At 40.7% G+C, this 14,078-nt stretch overlaps 1 protein-coding gene across 3 annotated transcripts in view; it reads left to right on the top strand.

Moving 5' to 3' along the window:
- The window catches only part of fbln5 (fibulin 5), a 78,651-nt gene that overhangs the window by 54,722 nt on the left and 9,851 nt on the right, over positions 1-14,078 (top strand). For all 3 annotated transcript variants that reach the window (XM_020531502.2, XM_020531498.2, XM_048600151.1), the window contains one exon: positions 5,171-5,290. In XM_020531502.2, the coding sequence (XP_020387091.1) occupies positions 5,171-5,290 (120 nt within the window). The remainder of the gene's footprint in view (positions 1-5,170; positions 5,291-14,078) is intronic.

Raw genomic sequence — 14,078 nt, 5'->3', positions numbered from 1 at the left:
AATTCACTCTGTGTAAATTGCCTGCAACATTTCTTGCAACGGTGACTGCATTTCAAAGGTACTTAATGAGCCATGAAGCACTTTAGTATGAAATGTTCTATTTGAAAGCAAGTCTTTTCATTACTTTCTGTCTTTGTCAACTTGAACTGGTGCATCATTTGTAGCAACTCAGTAAGGCTCCTTCAAACACACCTTCCAAACCCACAAACTCTACCACCTAAAAGCAGGTGAACACGACCAGCAACAAATGCCCCTCCAAGTCACACACCACGTACACTTGATCTATATCGCCGTTCCCTCACTATCGGTAGGTCAAAATCCTGGAACTCACTTCCTGATAGCCGTTGGTGTTCCTACATCTCATGAATTGCAGCGGTTCAAGATGGTGGCTCATCATCACCTTTTCAAGGGCAATTAGGGCTAGGTAATAAATGTTGGCCAAGCCAAAAATGTCACATCACTTGAAAGAATAAATGGAAAAAATGTACATTACTCTCTTAGCAATAAACTAACAGCTCCAGGTAAAACCTAATTACTGCTAGGTTCCACTTGGATTTGTTTCCTTAGTTCATAATGAAATCCCTTCGTTCCCTTCACATGATTTAGCACAAACAACTTCTTATTCATTTGCTAATTACCCTTCAACATTTGGATATAAGCCTTCATTTTCATTAAAAGCAGACTTAGCAGTCTGTGTTCCTCTTGATACATGGACACATGATTTAGGAGGTTCTTTCATCTATGTTCTTTCATTCTTTCCAAAACCAATATTCATCCTGGAAGCTGAAAGTCCAAAAGTGGAAGATTGCTTCAGCCATAGCTTAACTGTTAGTTTCCCAGTCAGTACCATTCCTTTGGACACTATGGATCTTGATGTTGTACTCTATGTTTCATGTTATCTATGTGAGAAAGTCATTCTTCCACTGTTGGCTCCCATTTCTTACTAACATGAAGGAAATTTGTGGGAACTCTGTTGCAATAATTCTTCATTCAGCTCAATGTAGATCTAGTGGATAGCTTCTTCCCTGCAACCACCTACCCACTCACCACTTGCCTTTATTCTGCTATTTCAAGAAACATTACAGTCTAACTAGGCTGAGCCAAGCACCACCTCATTCCGGATACCAGCAGGTGAGACAGGCAGATTTCAGTGATAACTGTTTACACGCACATGGACTTATCTCCAATCATCTTAGGTCTTCTTGTCTATGGTGGGCTGATTCTGGCTGGAGAGTGAAACATTAATCCCAAGAGTGGGGGATGCTGGTAGCATCATGGCATCAGCAAAATGTTGTTTTCAGTAACTCCGAATTGAAATTATTCACATTTGGCACATTATTTGTCCTTTGATGCAACATTCTTTGTCAATTCCTCTTTTAGGATGCCTGACAGGTTGGGATGGTCTCAATTGAGGATTTCTTCAACTGTAGTGACCATTTGTTGCAAAAATAAATAAATTGCTTTAATATAGTGCCTGTTACAATCTCAGGCCATCATAAAAATGTTTTACAGCCAGTAGATAGTTACAGTGAAAAAAAACCAAAGTAGTGCAAACGCTAGAGATTTGAAATAATAAAAGCCAGAAAGAGCTGGAGAAACTCAGCAGGCCTGGGAAAAGAGAAATAGAGATAACATTTCAGCTCTGATATGACTCTTCAGAACAAAGGGGGTTTGGAAACTGATTTTTTTTTAATGCTGTTGATAGAGGAGGAGGAGGAATGAGTGGAACAGATGGTGAGAGAATCCAGAGCAATATACAAAGGAAGTGCTAATGATAGGAGTGATATAGATACGGAATAGTGTTAATGCCAATGTCAATAGTAGGAAAGTAGTTACCGTTGTATAAAATACAACAATTTGCAAGCAACATGCTCCCATAAATTGTAATAAGTAGATGTGTAGATGATGTCTGTTCAAAGTCTATCAGGCTAAAGTATAAGAACATAAGAACATAAGGACATAAGAACTAGGAGCAGGAGTAGGCCATCTGGCCCCTTGAGCCTGCCCCGCCATTTAATAAGATCATGGCTGATTTTTTGAGACTCAGCACCACTTACCCGCCACTCACCATAACCCTTAATTCCTTTACTGTTCAAAAATTTATCTAGCCTTGCCTTAAAAATATTCAGCGAGGTAGCTTCAACCACTTCACTGGGCAGGGAATTCCACAGATTCACAACTCTTTGGGTGAAGAAGTTCCTCCTGACCTCAGTCCTACATCTGCTTCCCTTTATTTTGAGGCGATGCCCTCTAGTCCTAGTTTCACCTGCTAGCGGAAACAACCTCCCTGCCTTCACCTTATCTATTCCCTTCATAATCTTATATGTATCTATCAGATCTCCCCTCATTCTTCTGAATTCCAATGAGTATAATCCCAGTCGACTAAGTCTCTCCTCATAATCCAACCCTCTCAACTCTGGAATCAACCGAGTGAATCTCCTCTGCACCCCCTCCAGTGCTATTATATCTCTTCTCAAGTAAGGAGACCAAAACTGCACACAATACTCCAGGCGTGGCCTCACCAGGACCCTACACAGCTGCAGCATAGCCTCCCTGTTTTTAAACTCCATCCCTCTAGCAACGGCAGACAAAATTCCATTTGCCTTTTTAATTACCTGCTGCACCTGCAATCCTACTTTTAGCGATTCATGCACGAGGACACGCAAGTCCTTCTGCACAGCAGCGTGCTGCAATTTTTTACCATTTAAAACATAGTCCATTTTGCTGTTATTCCTACCAAAATGGATGATCTCACACTTATCAACATTGTACTCCATCTGCCAGACCTTTGCCCACTCACTTAGACTATCTATATCCCTCTGCAGACTTTCAGTGTCTTCTGCGCACTTTGCTCTACCACTCACCTCAGTGTCATCTGCAAATTTTGACACACCACACTTAGTCCCCAACTCCAAATCATCTATGTAAATTGTAAACAATTGCGGTACCAACACTGATCCCTGAGGCACACCACTAGCCACTGACCACCAAGCAGAAAAACACCCATTTACCCCTACTCTTTGCTTTCTACTGGTCAACCAATCCTTGATCCATGCCAATACATTACCTGTAATACCGTGCAACTTTATCTTATGTAGCAGCCTTTGTTGTGGCACCTTGTCAAATGCCTTCTGGAAATCCAGATACACCACATCCAAAGGTTTCCCATTGTCCACCATGCAAGTAATGTCCTCAAAGAATTCCACCAACTTAGTTAAACATGACCTACCCTTCATGAACCCATGCTGGGTATTCTCAATGGGACAATTTATATCCAGATGTCTTGCTATTTCTTCCTTAATGATAGAGTCAAGCATTCTCCCCAGCACCGAAGTTAAGCTAACTGGCCTATAGTTACCTGCTTTTTGTCTACTTCCTTTTTTAAACAGTGGCGTCACATTGGCTGTTTTCCAATCTGCAGGAACCACCCCAGAGTCCAGTGAATTTTGGTAAATAATTACTCGTGCATTTGCTATTTCCTCCATCACCTCTTTTAGTACCCTGGGATGCACTTCATCAGGGCCAGGAGACTTGTCTACCTTTAGCCCTATTAGCTTGCCCAGCACTGCCTCTTTAGTGATAATGATAGTTTCTAGATCCTCACCTGTTATAACCTTCTTGCCATTAGTTTTTGGCATGTTATTTGTGTCTTCCACTGTGAAGACCGACACAAAATAACTGTTTAATGTCTCGGCTATTTCCTCATTCCCAGTTATTAAATTAGCCTTCTCATCCTCTAAAGGACCAATGTTTACTTTCGCCACTCTTTTATGATTTACATATTTATAGAAACTATTGCTCCCTGTTTTTATATTCTGAGCTATTTTACTCTCATAATCTACCTTAATTTTCTTTATAACTTTTTTTGTGGCTTTCTGTTGGCCTTTAAAGATTTCCCAGTCTACTAGTTTCCCACTAATCTTTGCTTTTTTGTATTTGTTTTTTTTCAATCTGATACTTTCCTTTATTTCCTTAGATATCCATGGCTGGCTCTCTCTTTTCCTACAGTTCTTCCTTATCACTGGTATATACTTCTGCTGAGCACTGTGAAAAATTGTTTTGAAAGTCCTCCACTGTTCCTCAATTGACCCACCATAAAGTTTTTGCTCCCATTCTACCTTAGCTAACTCCTCCCTCATTTCTACATAGTCTCCTTTGTTTAAGCACAGGACATAGGTACTGGATTTAACCTTCTCATGCTCCATCTGTATTTTAATTTCGACCATACTGTGATTGCTCCTTCCGAGAGGATCCCTAACTGTGAGATCATTAATTATTCCTGTCTCATTACACAGGACTAGATCTAGGATAGCTTGCTCCCTCGTAGGTTCCATTACATATTGTTCAAGGAAATTATCGCGGATGCATTCTATGAACCCCTCCTCAAGGCTGCCATGACTGACCTGGTTTGACCAATCGATATGTAGATTAAAATCCTCCATGATAGTTGCTGTACCATTTTTACATGCATTAGCTATTTCTATGTTTATTGCCCGCCCCACCACGATGTCATTATTTGGTGGCCTATAGACCACACCTATCAGTGACTTCGTCTCCCTGCTATCCCTAATTTCCACCCAAATGGATTCAACGTTTTGTTCAGTAGAACCTACCTATCTCTCACTACCGCCCTGATATCATCCTTAAAAATCAGAGCAACACCACCTCCCTTACCTTCCTGTCTATCCTTCCGAACAGTTTAATACCCCTGGATATTTAACTCCCAGTCATAACCATCCTGTAACCACGTTTCTGTAATATAGTATAAAGCATAAAGCATAAAGTATAAAGTATAAAGCCTAATAGGTCACATCCAATTGTTATCTTTAAAAAAACATTGCTGCTTTGGACAGAAGGTCAATTATTTGCCATGTAGCTGTTTCCATTCATTTTTTGAGTAAGTATTTTCCTTGCCTATGTGTCAAGACTGTGAGATATTTTCACCTTGTGCTCAAATTTGACCATGTGTTTGTCTTTAACACTGAACTCTTTGCTAGTTGCCTCTTTAACCCCAATTCAACAATCTGGAATGTTTGTGTTGGTTGTTGACAGTGGTCACCTGACATTCTCTATGACAATGTTTTCACAAGTGGATAAAGGATATTTTCTATATTATATTACAACAAGTGATTCACTGTGCTGACACTGATTCTGTGTGTCCATGCTGTAGATGTTGATGAATGCGCCGGAGAGAATCCTTGTAGCCAACATTGCATCAACACCTATGGTTCCTTCCTTTGTCGCTGCGATACTGGATATGAGTTAAATTCAGACGGAACAGGCTGTGAGGGTAAGAAATGGAACAGAATGATCTAATTTTGTTCCTTAAAAAAAGCCTTTCTTTTCCTGCCTCTGTGCACCACTAGAGAATCTCTAACTCAAATGTACACTTCATTGACCAATGCATGAGCTTTTCTGTGGTTTTGCTAACATTATTAGCTCATACTTGGTCAGCTCTGAGATCTAGTTGTTGTTGGCGTAACTCCCAAAACCTTTCCTCTTCCATACACATGATACACCATGACCAATATACAGCCACTCTGGGCCTTTGTTGGAAACTAACAAGACTCATTAGATCTTCACTTGGAACAGATTAAATAAATGGAACATATTACCAACTATCACGAGGTGTGGGTGTATTTCTGTAATGAGGCTTTTGTGTATGAATGTGAAAATAGAAGCAATTAATGAGGGTGAACCCTAAGAAGAACCAAGGCACCATACAGCTGCCGTATAAGCTGGAATATATATCAGCATCAAATGACAAGTGGCATTGTGTGAAATAATCTAAAATTAGTTGCAGTTAATACAAAACAAATGAAAAATTTGTCAGCTGTTGGATAGAGAAACAATGCTGTAACTGATAAAGCTTTAGCTAAATTTTATCCTGAATTCCAGTGAAATATTAATTTGTACCTTGTTATTTCATGTGAATAGTTTTGTCACCAATGAGAAATTTGAATTGTGTCCCACAATTATAATTTGGTTGAAATAATAGAACAACACATTGCGTGGAGTATGTTATGACTGGAATTGTTAATTCAACTGGAGTTGTCTTGTTAAAATGTACAATTAGTGAATGGAATGGGTATGAGCAATAAAATGATTTCTTATTTAATATTCCACTCAGCAGAAATATTTGTGTAAATACAGTTCAGGCTTTTTCTTAGAGAGGTAGAGTGTTGATAAGGGTCTTGAGGTTGATTGACATCCAAAAGATAATAAACCACCCATAATAGGCTTGTTAGCAAAATAGAAACCGATAGAAAGAGAGAGTGGCAGCAATGACATGAAATTGACTGAGAGACACAGAACATTGCTGTGAATGGTTACTCTTTGGTCTGGCAAAAGGCACATAATGAGGCTCTGCAAGGATCGGTACCAGGACCACTGCCTTTCCTCTTTATATATAATGATGTTGACTCGAGTGTGCACTGTACAATTTCAAAATTAGCAGATAACACAAACTTGGAACTATTGTGAACTGTGGGGAGAATAATGATAAACTTTAAGAGACCAGGTTTGCACTGGGTGCAGACGTAGCCTGTTAACCTTAATGCAAAGAAGTATGAAGTGAGACATTTGGTCAGAAGAACAAGTCAAGTCAATATGAGCTATAGGATATGACTATGAAGATGTTGTAAGGATCTGAGCGTTTTATGAATGTTCTGCATTAACAAGGCAGCAGTCTGTCTTCACGATGGTGTTTATTGAAGTACTTGCAAGATGGCTGCCTCGAATGTGTGTGCTACATGGTAGCAGTCACATGACTACAGCAAGCCAAAAAGCACGTTGGTACAGATTGCATTTCTATCCCAAACAATGTGCATAAATTGTCGGGGGGCGGGTGGGGGAAGCGTGGGAGGAAATGTTGAAAAATAGCTAAAATGCATACAGGATCCTTGCTGTATAAATAGAAATAGAATACAACAGCAAAGCAGTTCTGATGAACCTTGATAAAACACTGCTTTTGCCTCAAGGATAATACTGTGTGAAGCTTTGAGCACTGCACTTTAGAAAGGCTGCAAGACAGTAGAGAAAACAGAAAACATTTGCAAGAATGGTTCCAGGGATGAGGTACTTCAGTTGTGTGAATAAGTGATGCTGACCTGATAAGTTGAAGAGCCTTTTCCACACTGTATGATTCTATGATTCTGTGAAGAAACTGGGGCCGTTCTTGGAGATGTGAAGATTGATAGGAAACAGGGTTGTTCAAAATCATCAGGGCCCTGAATGGAGTAGGTTGAGAGAAACAGTTCCCTTTGGAAGAAGGGTCATTAGCCAGAGGACACCATTTTAACACGGTTGGCAAAAGAGGCAATGGTGACATCAGTATGGACTGTTTCATAGGATCTGGGAAAAGTTCAATTGTGGCTTTCAAAGGGGATTGCTTATCTCTGCAATAACTGCTGTATAGTTTGGTACTTAAGGTACATTTTTATATAGTCAACAATTCTCTATATATATCGAGATGTGTGACTCATTGCAAAATGCTTCTACTAACAAATATTTTACTACTGTTTCCTGATCTAACAAATCAGAGATTTTAAAGTGCTTTCCCACCATTATGCATTACATTATAGAGTTTACTTTGGTGAATCAGTTCACTTCAGGATGGAAGTTTTGAGAAATAGAACATTTTCCAGCTTGTGTCACTCAGCATTGAGCATGCTCAGGTCAGGCTGTGACAAAGTAAGGCTCGCTCTGCTCTGTCTCAACAATAAAATATTATTCCCAACATAAAACAGAACCACCGCCATGAGGGAGTTTCTTAAGTTCCCAAAGACAATAAGAGGTAGGAGCAGAACTAGGTCATTTGGCCCATCAAGTCTTCTGTTGTAGATAACACAGTGTAGAGCTGGAGGAACACAACAGACCAGGCAGCATCAGAGGAGCAGGAAAGTTGACGTTTCGGGTCGGGACCCTTCTTCAGAAATGTAATGAGTTCCACAGAAGCCACTTGTGCCAAGTTAGAACACAAACTGCAGATGTGCAGAAAGACTCATTCGTTCGTCTGTCAGATGGATTTAAACATGTTTCTGAGGTGACAGGACGTGTGTGCCTCTGATGAACATATTTTACAGGAAAATTATTACATTGTATGTTTTTGCTTGGAAAAGTACTGGTGGTACATTATCGAAGGAGCTACTCTGGAGAAGTTAGTGCACTGATAGTGTGAAACAATTGTTAATAACTCTGGGTTAGTCAGACGAGCTCAGTGTTGATACTGCCTCCATCGTTGTAAAGTGTGATCATTCTTTCCCAGGCAGTAGACCTCAATGATGCCATCAGCGTTTGCTGTTTTAATAAAGTAACCCTTGAAAATGCCTGACAATAAATTCAGCAAATTAGAAAGATAGTTAACATGTGATTAATCCTTCCAATGGATTTATCTTTAGCAAGGAATTTCACAACGAAAAGGTAGACCGTGTGGAATGCACTTAAAAAATAAAGCCTGAAGAAAACTTCAACAAAGACAGGAATCATAGAATCATAGAGTCACAGTTATACAGCACGGAAACAGATCCTTCAGTCCAGCTCATCTGCATAGACCAGACATCCCAATCTGATCTAGTCTCATTTGCCAGCATTTGGTTCATATCCCTCTGAACCCATCCTAATCATATACCCATTCAGATGCCTTCTAAATGTTGTAATTATACCTGCTACTACCACTTCCTCTGACAGCTTGAAAAAATTACCCCTCAGGTCCTTTTTAAATCTTTCCCCTCTCACCTTAAAACTATGTCCTCTAGTTTTGGACTCCTCTGCTCTATGATAATTGGCTAATCATCCAATCCTCGTCCCTCATGACTTTATAAAACTCTATAAGGTCACTCCTCCGATGCTCCAGGGAGAAAGATCTCCTGCCTATTCAGCCTCTCCCTAGAGCTCAAGCCCTCCAGTCCCAGAAACGTCCTTGTAAATCTTTTCTGCACCCTCTCAAATTTACCAACATCTCTCCTAAAGAAGGGTGACCAGAATTGGTAGCATTCCAAAAGTGGCCTCAGCAATGTCCTGTATAGTTGCAATATGACATCCCAACTCCTTACTCAAAGTCATTACCAATGAAGGCAAGTGTGTCAAATGCCTTCTATACCACCTGTCTACCTGCAATTCCACTTTTAAGGAACTATGCACCTGCACCCTTAGGTCTCTTTGTTCAGCAACACTCCCCAGGACCTACTACTAATTGTATATGTCCTGCCCTGGTTTACCTTACCACATTGCAACATCTCATATTTATCTAACTTAAACTCCACCTGCCACTCCTCGGCCCATTGGCCTATCTGATCAAGGTCACATTGTACTCTGAGATAATCTTCTTTACAGTCCACTACACCGACAAGTTTGGTATCATCGGCAAACTTGCTAACCATACCTCCTATATTCACATCCTAACCATTTATATGTACATACATACATATATATTACATATTAATTTTAAATAAAAGCAGTGGACCCTTCATTCTTCCTTTTGGCACACCACTGGTCGCAGACCTCCAGTCCAAAAATTCCCTCCATCACCACCCTCTGTCTCCTACCTTCAAGCCAATTTTGTATCCAATTGACAAAGTCCCCTGAATCCCATGAGATCTAACCTTATTAACCCGACCATGCAGAACCTCGTTGAACACTTTGCTGAAGTCCATATAGACAATACCTGCCACTCTGCCTTCATCAATCTTCTTAGTCACCTCTTCTAAAAACTCAATCAAGTTAGTGAGTCACTATTTCCCATGCACAAAGCCATGCTGACTATCCCTAATAGGTCCTTGCCTTTCCAAATGCATGTGAATCCTGTCCTTCAGAATCCTCTTCAACAACTTACCCACACTGACATCAAACTCATTGGTCTATAGATTCCCGACTTTTCCTTACAGCCTTTCTTAAATTAGTCAACATCCAGTCTTCTGGCACCTCACCTGTGGCTATCAATGATACAAATATCTTAGCAAAGGGCCCAGAAATCTCTTCCCTAGCTTCCCACAAAGTTCTGGGAAACACCTAATCAGGTCCTAGTGATTTATCTACCTTTATGCATTTTAAGACCTCCAGCAATTCCTCTTCTGTAATGTGAACTCTTTTCAAGACATGAATATTTATTTCTCCAAGTTACCTAGCTTCCGAGTCAAAAAGGCAAAGAATGTCAATTAGGTAAATTGTGAAAGGTGGTCATTTTGGCTGCATTGACTGACCCTGAGGAGCATGGACTCTCCAGGGAGGTGCTTGCACATGTGCTAGTGCAGAAGTTTTATTGAAAAGTGTCCACATGCAAGTCTTTGTCACTGGACTGGCTGCTAATATGAAATATGGCGTGTTGCCTGATGCTAAAGGTGCTTGTAAATACATGCATGTGCATTAAAGGACATGAATGGGGAAGGGGTTGGAGAAGAACCAGGATTCAGGTGTAGAGATTGGGTGAGGGAGGGGAAGCGGCCCGTTCTCCCCTCCCACTGTCCCACTTGGATCCAATCATCCCCATCCCTCATCTATTCTCTTTCCCCCTCCTCCTTGGTCTATTCTCTCTCCTCCATTCTCCCAACTCCTCCCCAGTCTATTTTCCCCCTCATCCCTCCCTCCCTGGTCTGTTCTCTCTCTTTCTCTCTCTCGTACTCTGAGCACCCTGTCCATTCACACCCCTCTAGCCCCGTTCAAATCCCGTTCCAAGCTGCGTGCGTGTGTGCAGTGCTGATGTTTGTGGATGATTTAGCAACGTGCAGTGCATGGAACTGTGTTGCGCTGTGAGTATGTATGTGTAGTCGCCACAAAGTTCCAGTGTCACCAAACACTTATTTGTTTTTCTTCATTGTGAGAGGGTACAGCCCGACTGTAGAAGATGTAAAGGAGGTGATGTTGAATCAGCAGCCGCATCACACCTCTCCAAATAGAAATCAGTCGAAGTAAAACTCAAAAATGATGTGAGACAAGCTGCAGTTTTGAATTCATGCGCAAATTAAAATTCAAGTCTTCTTATGTACACGGACCGGAACTGGTTATGAGCTGGAACAGTATTGATACATGGAGGTGATGGCTGAGTGGTATTATCGCTGGACTGTTAACCCAGAGACCCAGATAATGTTCTGTGGACCCAGGTTCGAATTCCGCTGCTGCAGATGGTGGAATTTGAATTCAATAAAAATATCTAGAATTAAGAATCTAATGATGACCACGAATCCATTGTTGACTGTTGGAAAAACCCATCTGGTTCACTAATGTCCTTTAGCAAAGGAAACAGCCATCCTTACCTGGTCTGGCCTACATGTGACTCCAGACCCAGAACAATGTGGTTGACTCTAAACTGCCTGCAGGGCAATTAGGGATAGGCAATGAATGCTGCCTGGTCAGCGATGCCCTGATCCCATGAATGAATAAAGATTAGTAAGTAGACCTTCTGTGCCAGCAGCAGTGGTCAATAGAGCATTCAAGCATCCTGATTGGGATAAGGACAGAGAATGCAGTCTTCAAATGTGATGTTACAGCCAACCTAGTTTGTGTGAAATATTCATGAAAGAAAGAAAGACTTGCATTTGTGTAAAGCCCTTCATGACCTAAAGCTCGTGAACTGCATATATCCATTGACTATCAGATGGAAATATGGTAACCAACTTACTTGCAGGAAGCTCCTTCAAAAAGAAAACTTAATTGTTTCACTGATGTTTATTGAGGGACAAATATTAAACAGGATGCTGGGGAAGTCATCCCTGGCCTATTTCGAAATAGGATCCAACTGGGAAGCAGATATGGTCTTGGTTTAATGTCTCATCTGAAAGACACCACGTTTGACATCTGAATTTTATAAAAAAGCAGCCTCGAGTTGATCTTGGGGAGTTTCATGAACAGTTTCTCTGTGAGGGCTGTAGTGAATTTCTCACACAGTCCTCCACAGCTCTGCTTATTTTGTATGCACCTTATCTCTATATGCTTGTGCAGTTGTGTGCTCATCAGCAGTGAACATACTCACCACTGAATGGATCTCCTGGCTTTGGTGCCTTATTTAAACCCTAGTCATGCATCAGGTCAAACAGTGCCAACCAGAGGTTGTCTATCACAGTCCATGTAGTAGGAGGGGAATGCAAAAGAAAACTTTTAAGGGTACATAAGTGGCATGGGTAACATTTCATTGCAAATACAAGCTCACATTTATAATTGTATTGCTGTTTCACTCATCACGGTCTGATTGACTCTCAGATGCGAGAAAAAGAACTGCACAGGCTGCCCACCCTTACTATCTTTAGAAACCTGTCTACTCCTTCTCCACTGCGCAGTATGGCATACAGTTTCTCATTGTTCAGTCTGGGACAAGCACAAACCGGAAAGTCTACAAAGGATAGAAAACTTTAACTTTTATTGAACAGCATCAAGAGCAAAGAAAGAAAACAAACAGAAACTGTTGCATTTGCTTCTGGGAACAAACAGAGGCTGCTTGCCTTTCGATTAATAACAGATCACAGTCAATGAACGATCACTGCACCCAGCTCACATCTACTGGAACTGAATATCATTTAACTCCTGTCTGGATTGTTATCTCTGACAATGCAGTGCTGTATCACACTGAAGGTAATGTTATTCTTGCTCATATCCCCATCTTACTCCTCGGAAGACCTGTGCCACTTTCCTAACTCTTCAAAGTCTATCACATCCCTTCTTTGCCTGCTACGGTGGTGTAGAGCACAGCATGCCATTATTACTCAAGACTGATCTATGCATCAGAGCCTCATCTTTTGCAGACTTATGGTGAGTTTCACAATGACCCTGATTGAAGATTGTATCAATGTTCAGCCTCAGTCAGGGGCTTGCAAAACAGAGTTATCATCCATGGTTGCAGAGCCCTTATCTCTCAGTAACTACCTTTTGTGAGATCTGGCACTTGGAATTAAGCAGGAACATCTGAGTTCTCAAGGATTTGACATCATGGTAGCTCCCTGGGTGAAGATATCTAGGATGTGGTACCAATGATCACAGAAGACTTGTATTTTAATGGGATGGAAACTTTTTCTGGTGATGAAGACTGCTGCATTATGAGATGGCCTCAGTTGTTTAGTCTATAGCACTCTGTGTCTGGGGGATACCAACTAATTTGGCAAAGCCTACTGCCCAAGTGGCAGGAAGTGAGATTAGGCAGTGTGATCCGGTACAAATTATATTGGTAACAGCCTTGATGCGTTTGTAGTTGGGGGTTGAGAGATCCCTCATAGATCCCCAGTAGATCGTTGGAGGCATCCATTAGCATAAAAGAACAAAGAAACAAAGAGCACCTTGATGGACACTGGGATGACATGGCCACCTGCTGTACAGGTTGCAGGTCTTACTCCAGCAGTTCAGTGTCAGTGTCCTGGGATGTCTTCAGTCTGCGGCAGAACTGATCATCTAGAGGAAATGGCATTGAGGATGATAGACTCTGGGCCTCCTGTACCTCCTCTGCGTCCTGGGAAATTTCACCTCCACAATCCATCCTGTTGGTGATCAGAATACTTGTTATGTAACAAAAAAGAGCAAATGGTGTCTTAAATATGAGGTGAAAGGAAGAAACAGAAGAGTTAACACATTTCTTCTGATTTGTCTTTTAAAAGTTTGTAAAAGAAATTGCGGGGAAAGAGAATCAGAAAAGATAATATTTAACCTAACACAATACTTGTAATGCTGAAAGCTGCCACCTTGTGGCCTCTCTATCACAATACTTATCATTTGCCGGAAACTCGAGCACAGCTCATGACTATTGCAGGCATTGTGTTAAAAATTCTTGGTTTATATTATTTTCTTTTAAAAAGATGTAATATTTATATTTTTGAATTACAATTGAACTTTGATCTACTTTGTAGTTCTGGTGAAATGAATTAAAAGTCCATTTATTTAAATTATCTAATTAATCTTTCTAAGCTGATGAAGTTGAATTATTTGCATTGCTGAATTCAAATTGTTAGCTGTTTCAAACACTATATTGCGGCATAAATTTTCACTGATCTGCAACACACTGCATAAATGGACATTTTCCCTGCGTACAAGTTAATAATGAGTGAAAGAGGCCATTTTAGCCATCTGAACTCATTTAGAAAAAGAACGTTTGCATATATAAA

This window comes from Rhincodon typus, chromosome 8 (genome assembly GCF_021869965.1).
Source record: "Rhincodon typus isolate 14 chromosome 8, sRhiTyp1.1, whole genome shotgun sequence".
NCBI lineage: Eukaryota > Metazoa > Chordata > Chondrichthyes > Orectolobiformes > Rhincodontidae > Rhincodon > Rhincodon typus.
Note: the sequence above shows the minus strand (reverse complement) of the source record. Positions and strands in the feature narration are given on the sequence as shown.